Source organism: Silurus meridionalis, chromosome 19, assembly GCF_014805685.1.
Source record: "Silurus meridionalis isolate SWU-2019-XX chromosome 19, ASM1480568v1, whole genome shotgun sequence".
Classification (NCBI taxonomy): Eukaryota; Metazoa; Chordata; class Actinopteri; order Siluriformes; family Siluridae; genus Silurus; species Silurus meridionalis.
This window is the reverse complement of record NC_060902.1, coordinates 1,235,952-1,248,607: the sequence shown is the minus strand read 5'-3', so window position 1 is coordinate 1,248,607 and position 12,656 is coordinate 1,235,952. Positions and strand designations below refer to the sequence as shown.

At 39.5% G+C, this 12,656-nt stretch overlaps 1 protein-coding gene across 2 annotated transcripts; it reads left to right on the top strand.

Annotated features, from left to right (window-relative positions):
• Positions 1 to 761: 761 nt before the first annotated feature.
• Positions 762 to 11,118, top strand: nab2 (NGFI-A binding protein 2 (EGR1 binding protein 2)). Of its 2 annotated transcripts, XM_046875650.1 has the most exons (7): positions 767 to 1,530; positions 3,919 to 4,812; positions 5,558 to 5,691; positions 5,953 to 6,019; positions 6,343 to 6,472; positions 7,212 to 7,397; positions 10,026 to 11,118. In XM_046875650.1, the coding sequence occupies exons 2-7, from the start codon at positions 3,934 to 3,936 to the stop codon at positions 10,109 to 10,111; spliced, it is 1,482 nt and encodes a 493-aa protein (XP_046731606.1). In that variant the 5' UTR covers positions 767 to 1,530; positions 3,919 to 3,933; the 3' UTR covers positions 10,112 to 11,118. The 2 variants fall into 2 exon arrangements, with proteins under 2 accessions (XP_046731607.1, XP_046731606.1); XM_046875651.1 differs by lacking the exon at positions 7,212 to 7,397 and having other exon boundaries at positions 762 to 1,530.
• Positions 11,119 to 12,656: the final 1,538 nt, after the last annotated feature.

The window sequence follows — 12,656 nt, the reverse complement described above, 5'->3', positions numbered from 1 at the left end:
AGCCGAGTTCAACTGGTAAAACACGTGTGTAGCTCTGCACACATTATTACACCAGAGTTAGACTTTTTTTATGCCTACGGAGGAAGAGATTTGGTCTCGGACATACCTAAAAATCCAATTCCGTTTTTGTATTGTATTGATGGTTTCTATAATCGCAACGTGATAGTGGTGGTATTAAGAGGTGGATTAAGTCGGGTACGTCCCCACTGAAGGCCCAGGTACCAAATACAAGTATATATATATATATATATATATATATATATATATATATATATATATATATATATATATATATATATATATATATATTACATGCTATACATATATTTACATATTTATCTGCACTTGTCAATTTGCACAATTGCTACTATTTGCACTTCTGGTTGATGCTAAGCTCCATTTCGTTGTTGTGTACCTGAAATCTATCTATCTATCTATCTATCTATCTATCTATCTATCTATCTATCTATCTATCTATCTATCTATCTATCTATACATATACATACATACAATATATATATCTATTATTATTATTTTTTATGTCCAAATGTAATAAAGTGCGCTTATTATTATTATTATTATTATTATATAAGCGACTGAAAGCCCCGTGCACGGCTCCTGGCCACGCGCGCGCGTTCGCTCGCGCCGCATTGACGTCACGGTGTGGGGAATCCCACCATTCGGGCCGTGCGTCACGCGTGGAATCTTCGCAGACGGAAAGAACTCGCTCGGCCCCGCCCACTTGGGGCGTTCCTCGCCATGGCAACGGTTGCAGCGCTCCATCTGTATCCGCGAGCGCTGTGAATATTCGGCCCACATACGGTAATGAGCGGACCGTGGAGAGCTTTTCCTCCTGCTGAGCGAGCGCTCTGGTGGAACACTGCTGTATTTAATATTCACATCAATGCAAATTAAAAATTAATGAAATGAGAAAATGAACGCGGAGAAAACCCCGGTCCGGTCCGGTCCGCTTCACCCCGAACCACCCCCTTCCCCCCTCCCCCGGCTGTGAGGCGCCTGGAGCCGGAGAGGAAAGCTCTTTTTCGGTCAGATGGCGTGCCGCAGTCCGCCCCCGCACTTCTCTCGCCCACACCAGCAGCAAAAAGACTCTCATTAACAACCCAGATCCTGCCAGCTACAAGCAGCCAGGCAGGGCAGGGACTCGGACGCTCCGACACGAACACTCCGTCTTATTTCCCCTCTGTTTACACTCAAGTGGATTTTTTATATACATAAATATATAAATATAAATAATAATAATGCGGGGATCCTGCAGCGCGCATGCGCACTTCAACTCGGAGCATTAACCCAGACTTATTCGAGGCGATTTGCTTTTTTCTTCGTTTTGGACGCAAACATGAAGCGGCGCGTTTTTATTCTGTAAAAAAGCCCCCCACACACCTATCCTACCGAGATTAGCTCCAGAGAAAGAAACCGAGAAGAGGGCGAGGAGGAAAACCAACGGGGTTTCGAAATCTCACTATTCGCCGGCTCTGAATCCTGAATCGGTTCTTTTTGGAGTCCCACACGGTAAGAGAAGCAAATTCAGATATATGCGAGTGGAAATGTGAAATTATTCTTATTATTCCGGATTAAATGTTTGACACCTTTCTAGTCTGTTTTTTTGTTTATGTTTTTTTGCGGGTTCAGGGGATTGCTGTGTATTTTTGCGGGGAAATAATCGATTCTTATGAACGACTCCTTTGAATCAATTGAAGTAATAGGGATCTAAACCCCCCCAAAAACGTATTTAAATTATTTATACAAATATTTACAATTTATAATTTATTTATTTACAAAGTATTGTATTTACTTAAAGTGTTGTGTATAGGGCTTAATATTTTGTAAAAGTTTCCTTTCCTTCCAGGCTTTCTAATAGTTAATAATGAGTGCTGTTTGTTTGTTTGTTTGTTAGTTAGTTAGTTAGTTTGTTTGTTTGCTTGTTTGTTTGTTTGTATGAGTGACCAGCTCAGATTGAATAAGTAACCATTTGGGATCCTAAAAAGGAATTTCTCTTAGTAATAAGATGTATAAACATAACAGGCATGCACACAAAAATGCTTATTATAAAATACATTCACACACACACACACACACACACACACACACACACACACACATATATATATATATATATATATATATATATATATATATATATATATATATATATATAAATACAATAAATCCAGGAGAAATGTAAAGCACCACTTGTTATAACATGACAACACACACACACATTATTCTGCTCATATTAGGACTTGTTTTTCTCAGGAATACAGCTCCAGCATACCCTGCAGCTCGAATGTATTTTTTAAATTTAAATACATAAATAACATATTGATAAGTGCGTTATAACTGTATTATGCACATACTACATAAAACACATATTACTATATTATGCTACATTCCCAAGCTCAGCTGTAACAATCACATACGTACTTGGATGAGAAACGTCCCATTCACTTACTGTACTGTACACTTTCCACACTACATTTCAGATTTGGACTAAATGCAATATTTCACACAAATATTTATTCATGAACGCAGCCCTGGGTAGTGAATAAAACAACTCAAAAACTGACAGTTCAGAGGAATTAAATTCATTCAGCCTAAATCTAATATGTCGATTCTAAGCAGTGGCTCTTGGTGCTAACATTTCCCCTCGGATCAGAAAGTAGGCAGCTCCATTCCTATACAAAGAGTTGTGCAGAAGAATTCCAATCAGTTACATCTATGATTAATTGTAATATATTTAACCTTTGGGTTTGTACATCGATTCGTACCACACTCCTCGCATTTCTTTCCCTTTTGGTGATCTGTTCTAAAACAAAGACACAACTCACAGGTGTTATGAATGTACCTGGAATTATACTGTAAAACCCAGAAACTGTAAGTCCTAGATCTAGGTAGGAGAATGCATGAGATTAAGGAATATGGCAGCTTTATTTGAGGTTAAAGTTGAATAAAGTCTAATTTGACTCCTAGATTTGAGGCGTATTTACAGGATTTTTGTCAGAAATATAGAAAACAGTGAGAAGGAGCGAACTACGTCATGTGGGCATGTGGGTTGCTGTGTACTGTACGTGTAAATGGGGGAAGGTGCTGATTTTTTCTTTTTCGGCATCTTCGCTGTGCTCTTAGTGTATTTTTAAAGACAAGAGACATGGTATTTAAAAAAAATAAATAAACGTTATGTTTTAAAATATAGGGGTTTTTATGCAATATTAATAAACTCCAGTGACTTTTGAAGCTTTTGGTTATTATTGTTACATCAACACTCCATTCCGTCACTTATTCCAGCACTTTAGTAAACTGCAGATTATTCAGTATTGACATTTTTAAGGCTGATCTCCAGATGAACTGTACTTTCCCAATAGCTGTAGATTATCGCACATGATCTCCGATGCGCGCTTTAACTGCACCCACTCGTATGGACATTTATAAAGAGTAAAGGTTGAATTCAGAGGCATTCAGAGCGACATCGATGGTGGGAGTGGGCGGGGCCGTGGGATGACCATAGATAATAACTTTCTGTTACCAGCAAATAATCTGACTGTAAAATGTTTAGAAATATATGCACTGGATCTCTTTTGTCTTTTCAGGCAGTTTTTTTGCTGGCTCTGAAATAAGCTCCGAAATGTTTACAATTATATTTACAATATAAACCAGCCTTCATTCTGTTTTCTTTTTTTTTCTTTTTGATCTACAAGATGTAAATATATTGTTGAGAATTCTCCAATATTTATGTAGGTAAGTGAAAACAAACAGGGCAAGAAGTCTGAGATCGTAGACAATATCAGCAAAATCAGTATAAAATTCACTTCCACAAGAAATTCATTTTTGAAAGAACGGACAGTCTGTTTTGCAGCTTTTTGACTGACGTTGCTTTTGGTTGTCGTGTTTATGCACTGACAGCAAAACAGCAGGACGATGTCTGTGCCACGGACGCTGGGTGAGCTGCAGCTGTATCGTGTGCTGCAGAGGGCCAACCTTCTGATGTACTACGACACCTTCATCCAGCAGGGCGGCGATGACGTGCAGCAGCTGTGCGAGGCTGGAGAAGAGGAGTTCCTCGAGATCATGGCTCTGGTTGGGATGGCGACGAAACCCCTGCATGTGCGGCGCTTGCAGAAAGCCCTGCGCGACTGGGCTGCGAATCCGGCCGTCTTCAACCAACCCCTGACGTCGGCCATAGGAGGAATCCCGCTTTTTAAAATCGACAGCATCGTGAGCTCGCGGAAGTCCATAAGCAACGGTCAGCCTGCGTCCCCGTGTGACCGGGAAGATCAGGGAGCCTGCCTGACTCCACTCCGTGATAACGGAAGCCCGAGAAGCCCGTGCTCCCAGGCATCGCCACTTCCACCAGACCATCATCTTTACAGGGACAAACTGTCCCCCATGGAGCCTCACTGGCTTAGCCCTGAATTAGACGGGAGCGTCGGAGCAGAGGAAGACCAGCCGAGTCCGCCTTTGCCTCTTTTGGTCCACTCCCGGAACATAGGTCCCTCGACACCTCCCACATCTTCCTCCTCGTCCTCTTCCCCTTGGCCCGGAGGACAGCTGGATTTGGACACGGTGAAGGCGGTAGGGGAAAGTGTGGAGCGTCTGTACAGGACGGTGCCGCACACAGACCCAGCCGACGTGAAGAGTCTCCTCAGGCTGAATAAGAAGATGGCTAAGACGGTGGGTCACATTTTCAACATGGAGGCACACGACAAGAGTAAAGAGGAGGAGATCCGCAAGTACAGTCTCATCTACGGCCGCTTCGACTCCAAGAGGAGAGAGGGCAAGCAGCTGACACACCACGAGGTAACACAAGTAACGGAAACGTATAGCCTTCAGTTCAGCATTGTTTAATGATCTCCTCAACATTGTGGCGTGTTTACAATATTTGACACGTTTACATATAGATTATAACCTTTTCTTTGTTTTTTAAGCTTTAAACACCTTCAAATAATTAGACTGAAGTCACAGATGTGGGTTGAATTTTTTATTTTGTTTCATTTTGTTGCGTAATAGCTATCAGCGTTCATTTTTTTGTTAGCAACAAAGACAAACTTTAGGCACCAAACACGTCTCAGCTCATCAGATACATCTGGGATGAATCAGACACTGTGGACATTTTATTTCGATTAACGTGTCACAGGAGACCCAGAAGAGCTGCACAAATGCTGCTGTAATGGGACATAAAAATACAGTTTAAAAGTTCGCAGAGGTCCTGAACACTAATAAAATTGCTGTGGATCAGAACTGTGATGAATAAAAACGAGCAACTAGCCTTGATAAGTCAGACTAACGTCATGAAACTTTGTGTGAAAGTGACTAATCAAATACACTACAAAAATGACACTGGGTTAGTTATTGCATCATAATATATAAGAACCAATCAGGTCCTAATATGCAAATTTAACCCATTAAATGGGGGCATTTCAAATCATTTGTATATAATATTTATATCTGATCTACGGATTGTTATTAACTAAACATTGCTGTCTTTGTGCTTTCAAGAGTTTGTGTATAAACACAATTCCCTGTTTGTCTCTTTCCCGCTCAGATGATCATCAACGAAGCGGCGGCGCAGTTCTGCATTCGCGACAACGCGCTCTTACTGAGACGGGTGGAGCTGTTCTCTCTGGCTCGCCAGGTGGCGAGGGAATGCGCCTACACCTCCACGCTGAAACACAGCAGGTCAGGAGATGCCGTTCCATCAAATCTCGAAATGTGAATAATTAACCGAACCAAACAACAACGATTCTAAACAATGCTTCAGGAACCGATGCAGATTATAGCTGTGGGTTGACACAGGATTCAAAATAAAAAATTTTACATCGAATATCATTAAATTTTCATCTTAACGTTTAGTTTTTGACTTCATAAAATCATTTTTTTTTATTTATAAAAAACAATAATAATAACAATAATAATAATAATTATGCTCTGTTGTTTCAGAACCAACTCTGAGGACTGTACCAACTCCTTTTCGGACAACAGCGCTCCGAAAAAAATCAAACTTGAGGTTGGTGCATTCTATTATTTTTATTATTATTATTATTATTATTATTATTATTATTAATATTATTATTATTATTACTATCATTATTATTATTATTATTATTATTATTATTATTATTAATATTGTTAATATTATTATTATTATTAATATTATTATTATTACTATTAATATTATTACTATTATTATTATTATTATTATTATTATTATTATTATAATACAAAATGTCAAACCCCATTTCTAAAAAGTCTGCTGGTGATTTATCATCATCATCATCATCATCATCATTATAATATCAGCCCTGTGACTGAATAACTTTTTCTCTTCAGGTGATGGATTCAGACGCTCTCATCCCCATACGTGGACCGAAAAGCTCAGACGGGGCAATTCACGGCGGCCTGAGGCCTGCAGCAGACGAGGACAGTCTATCAGGAGAAAGTCTGGACAGTTTATCTCACGGTAAAAATCTCACCTCACCATTTTCCATTCCTAATAAGACTAATTTGCAGGAAACTCTCACTGCGCTGACCAGGCATATGCTGATATCTATATCATATTAAGCAGATTAAAATCCTGATGAAAAGATAAAAATAAATATAAAGAATATCATAATAACCTCGTTTTTAGATATATGAGGAGTTTCAAATGTTTTGTATTTAACACGAAATGTGTTTGTTTTTATAGTTTTCTAAGTAAAAAAATAATTAAATATTATCCCAGATTAGAAATTATGTATTTATTTATTTTATTATTCAACCTTAGAATATTTTTCGTCAGGGTAGTTAGAAGAACTTTTAATATTGCTTTAATTCGGGTGTAAATTCGTTTTTTAAAGCCTATAAAATTTTCCGAGATGATATTCGTTTTAATCAGTTATATACGTAACGACAAAAGGACGTCAACGCGCAAAAAATGACGACTTCGAAATGTTCCTAGTGTGCCGTCTCCATGGTAACAGCGTTTTTTGCAAAATGCTGTGATTATATACGGTATTAACACATTCTCAGCACATGTCCGGTTAATGTCCAGAACGTCTACTCAGACACGTCACTGTCTTATATATTTCATGTTGTGTTTTCTGTAAAAGATCACGTCCGCCATCCGTTTGTGATGAACAATAATCGTGTTGATGAGCTGTAGTTTGTGTGTGTGTCGTGTGTGAAAGCGTCATTCTGTCTGTGTGTGTGTGTCCTGATAGATGTAGGGCCTCACTCTCTCCCCTCGTCATCCCCCCGCCCCCTCGCCGACACCATCGGCCCAGTCACCTGGAGTCGCCAGCTCATGCAGCAAACGCTCATGGACGAGGGCCTACGATTGGCTAGAATGGTGTCACGTGACCACGCTGCCAAGGTCAGCCTAGGGTCAGAGAAGAGACAGACTTCAGGTGAATTCTGTTCTACATTATATTAGTTCTGTTTCACTGATAATAATAAATAAATACAGACGGATGACAGATCTCCATCTGGTGGACTTACATTCTGTTTTTAATGCAGAGTGGGCGTGGCTTGTGTGGACTTCACCCACAGTCAAAGCAAACTAATATAAGCATAATTAGCAAACAAAAGCAAAGCTAACTTAGCAAGAAAATGCAAACAAGTAGGTCACAGCGAACCAGCTGGAGCAAGCTAACCTAGCAAAGACACAAAACAAAACAAAGCGAGTGAAATCTAAAAACAAAAGAAGACGAATTCACTGGTGCTGGAGAGTTTAGCTAAAATCAAACCAGCAACTGAAAACGAATATATTAATCAAGCCGTAAAAGTTATCACTGAACTATCCAGCGTAGCATCACATGCAGGCTCTCAGACAGAGCGCTGTCAATCAAGCACGCTCATGAAAATATCTGGCCACGCCCGTACGCTATGATCAGCTGCTCTTTCTTACATTTCTCACTTGTTTCTCTTACTCACATTCGACTCCGCGTCGAATAGAACACAAGTTCGGTGTCCTACACGGAATTTTAGAAAACATTTTGCATTTTGAGTGAAGAGAAATTATTGTTGAACAACAAAGAAGCTTTAAATTTGTGTGAAACTATTCTTTAGGCTACAGTTCAGCAGGAACAGTGAGAGCTTACATTAAAACTGCAGCCTTTTGAGATGCAAACGCCTTTGTAATGCGATGTCACTATGGGGTGGAGGGGGAGAGGAAGCAACAGAGAGAGGGAGAGAGAGAGAGAGAGAGAGAGAGAGAGAAGAGAGAGAATGCTGCATGGGCGGCTGGGGCCACAGGAAGTAGCGTGTGGGCGGTAAATTGGAGCTCCCCCCTGCCTCTCTGACGTCAAAGCTCATGAGAAATGTGTGAGCAGAGGGCGGGATGGATGGATGAGGAGAGAGTGGGGGCGAACGAGTGGGCTGGAGTGAGAAGGGCGTCGCATTGACTCATAGAAAGACAGAGTAAAAATAAAACGCGTGGGCAGGGAAAGGGTGCAGTCTCTTTTATTTCCTCCTCTTTTCCTCCCTTAAGCTTAATGAGGAAAAGATGAGCTTGGTAACATGCCTACTTAAAATTCGACATATCTTTTACTTTTACGCTTAAAAGCACACAAAAATACAAAAAAAAGACGCAAACCACCTTCACGTAGTTTCACTCTGGCTGTCAATCAGTGAACCTCTCTCGCTCGTCCTCTCTCTCCCTCCACATGGTCTTACACAACACCACAGGATTGGTTTGGTTTACTTTGGACACTGGAAAGAGTTTTGATTGACAGCTCTAAATCCCAACCCATGACATACGTATGATCCATGCAGCGGGTCAGGATCATCACGAGCAGATTAGGGACACTGAATTTGTTTTCTTTTCTTTTTATTCTTATCTGTATTTCTGTATTTGATGCTATACGATATATTTAAACTTGTATTAATCATCTTTCTAGAGGCTGTAAGGTTTCGGAGAGGGGCAGTTACTAAGGCGTGGTTTCAATTTCCCTCCTTTTTCTGATTTATTTTGATTTACACTCCATTGCAGCAGCTCTTTCGGGTAATACTTAGTCATATAACTAATACCCAGCATTTACTCTGCCTTTAACAACTTTATTACTAAAATTGCAAAATAAATTAGTAAATAAATGAATTAGTAACCAATAAATATAATTACATGATTATTAAATAATAAATATAACAGCGTTCTCCGAGCGTCGCGCAGTCTCCCGTGTAAAAACAAACAGCACGTGATGTCATTTATTCACCTCTAGAGGCCGCTCTCGCAATGACAGCGGCATGGAAACCCGGAAAAACTACCGGTATGGAGTTTTGCCAATAGCCGATAATTCCATCAATCAACTATCAGTGCCGATTAATTGGTCAACCTCTACTTTACACACTCATCACATCTGTGACGATTATCGATTATAATGCATAAGAAGAACAGAGAGGACAAAATAACCAAAACCCTATAACAAAGTCACATCTCACCATCTTTCACTTCTTTTTTTTTTTTACCTTCAGGGTACACGATACGTGACTAGAAAAAAGGAAGTAGGCTCTTCTATAGAATTTCAATCATATTGTTCTACGTTCACGATGCTATGAGGAAGTGCCGAGATTAGAAAAGCTGATTAAAACATCTGCATAATAAAAAACTTTAAAGACCGAATCTGATTGAACATGCAGACTAAATGTGAAAACTTGCACAACTTTTAATGCATCCTGAAAGCAGGCAATAATTACTGAAGATACTAAAAAACAGCCAATCAGGATCTATATTGCAAATTAGCTTCAAGCAGCTCAGGTTTACAGGAGGAAGGGGGGTGGATTACAAATGGACATATTTATGATATAAAGAAATCTATGCTTTTTTATGTTGTCTAATGACTATTTGTGTGGAACTGCAAAGAATTTGAGCTCCCCAAAGAAGAGTGTATTTTCTGTTTCCACAGTTCGTTTTTTTAACGTGCTCAGCGTTTCAAGCTATCACTTTTGTTTTGTTCATTTTAAGTTTCGGACAAAATCTATCTTTGTAAAGGACAATGTGTAAAAGTTATTTCTCCTTCTTCTCTATCTCCTTCTCCCAGAGCCAGAGGGCCGAGCATCAGACAGACGAGGCTTAAACGCGTCCCACCAGAACAGCAGTCCTGCCAGTACCAAAGACGACCCTTAAGAAGGAACACCAGCAGGAGCCAGAAGTTGCCTTGCTGCCCTACTCAGGTCTCATACGACTCGAACTCTCCAGAGATTTCCACACCCACTTTCCCAAAACTGTCTCATGTAGTTAGCACACAACAGGTTCGAATAAATAGGATGTCAGAACATCCAGTGTCAGACCGTTCTTCTGTTATGGGTCGTTGGCTGGATGAAGATGTGTGTTGTAGATCAGATTTGGTTCTGAAAGGTCAGAGTTCAGTACAGTTAAGTGAATTATCAGGTCGCTGTATAAAATGAATCATCTATGATTACATACAATTTAGAGCTGTTTTGCTGCAACACTGCAATACTGTAATCGTTATGTGACGAACACACACACATTAATACTGAAATAATGCAGCATTTCATTTGACTGATCATATTCACAGAGGCCAAACCTATTATGAATAGTTTTACAGATACAGAGACCGCACTCCCTGATTTTGGACTGACGGATATCGAGGCCACATCATCACTGTGACTGACACAGAAGCCACACCTTCTTTCTTTGGACTGACACAATCACTGGGACAAAATAAAAGACCACACCTTTTTCCGAGACTGATACACTGCCAGGAAACATCTTCATACTGGGACATAAACAAAGAGTCCATGGTTTCTTCAGTCCATTTTTTTTTTTTAAGTCTAGCAGGCTCGGAGACCACACCTCCTTTATTAGGAGAGACTTAAACAAAGACCATGCCCCCTTTTTTTTTTACGACTGACACCTCTCTTTCCACGGAACTAACTTTCGGTTTTATTTGTAAAGTGCGTTTAACAACAGACACTGTACCAATTTTAATTGATTCTTAATATGTCAGTCGTCCCGGAGGCCACATTGATAATGATATTGGTATTGATCGTGCATTAGAGAGTGTAACAGCAAAAAAACAAAGCATAATCCTACAGTGCATTAGGCCTGTCTCTAAATCATGTACCCTATTACCCAGAATGCACTTTGTGCCTGTCATGTGCTGAACTCTGGACAGGAAGCAGGAAGGAGAATTTACATTTCTTGTAAATATCTGGCATACTTTTGTTGCTGTGCATCAGTAACGCAGCCGTAACTGTAGGTCCGTTTCCGTCTCCTGATTAATGGCATGTAACTTTAGTTAAAAGACACGACGTGGCGAAAACGTACCGACTGCTGATTCTGTGCTGAATCGGATTCGCTCCGAGTGTGAAATCAGAGCGGAAGCGGTTTAAAGGAAACCTTTTTTTTTTAATGTGGTTTAATTTAAAACTCTTAACACTAACATACTGAACTTATATAGAACATAAGTGTACGAGCTGTAGTTAAAATAAAAGTACAGGATATTAATTTGTGAGGTAGAAAGCAATCTAGATTAAAATTCCTATTTGTCATGAGGACAGGATCATCCAGTAGGTCATCCAGTGTGTGTTAATGCATCTCACAGTAGAAATCAATGTTGTCTCACTGGCATCAGATAATTTATTTTTTAATATTCTCAATAAATGGTATTTTATTGTTTATTGATTGTATTTGTGTTTCCTTATTTGGGGCTGCATGTTGAATCATTTATGGCTCGAATCCTTTGTCAACATGGTGAGTTTGGTTAGCAAGCGATGCTAAGTGTACTTACACCATCTTTACAATTATACGGAGTTATTTGCAAAAAGAGGGAAAAGTTGGTATTTCGGTCTAGTTTCTAGTGTGTAAAACTTCGAACTAGCTAGTCCAGTTATTTGCTAGGTTTATGTTGCTCGATCTCCACAACTACAAATTTACAACCACCTATTATCATGAAAATTACCAGATTCGCAATACAAAGTGGAAAAATACCAACAATCACATGTAGAACCATATTTACTTCAAATCTATAGCCAATATGGGTGTATTTTCATCTAGAATTTCACTGAAAATGCATCAAATACTTGAGGTTAATACTTCTCAAGAACATTTTACATACAACTACATGAAAAATGAGATTTCAGACCTTTCGTGATATAATTCTGAGGTAAAACTGTAGCATAACAAGCTAATACGTGTGATGCTTAGCACGAGGCTAAACTAGAGACTTGTTAGCAAACTTTACACAGCAAACACATTTTACAGGGGAAAATAAATTCATTTTAATACTGAAATGGATTTTCAGTATCGAGTCAACGGCTTGACGTAACGAGAGAAATTAAACAGGAACTTCATCTTGACCTGGGCTAAATATGGCATTATTTCGATCACAGATGACAAAATGGGTATTTATGGAATTTTCAGCGTGGCTGAGCTGCAGCGAGCTCGATCTCTGTTCACCGGAAGATGCAGCGCTAAATATAGCGATCTCCCTGAGTGGCCTGTAGAGACGTCATGGCCGTGCTGGAGTTTGAAGGGACAACAGCATGAGGCATTATCTACTGTAGAATCTGGAAATCATTTCAATCAGTTTCATTTACACAGTTGTGGTGAATCAAACTAATGAAGCGTGAGCAAGAGAAAAGGAGGAAAAAAGTTACAAAACACTGCATGTTGTGCTGGAAAATAATCAACAGCAGGGTTGTGTTAT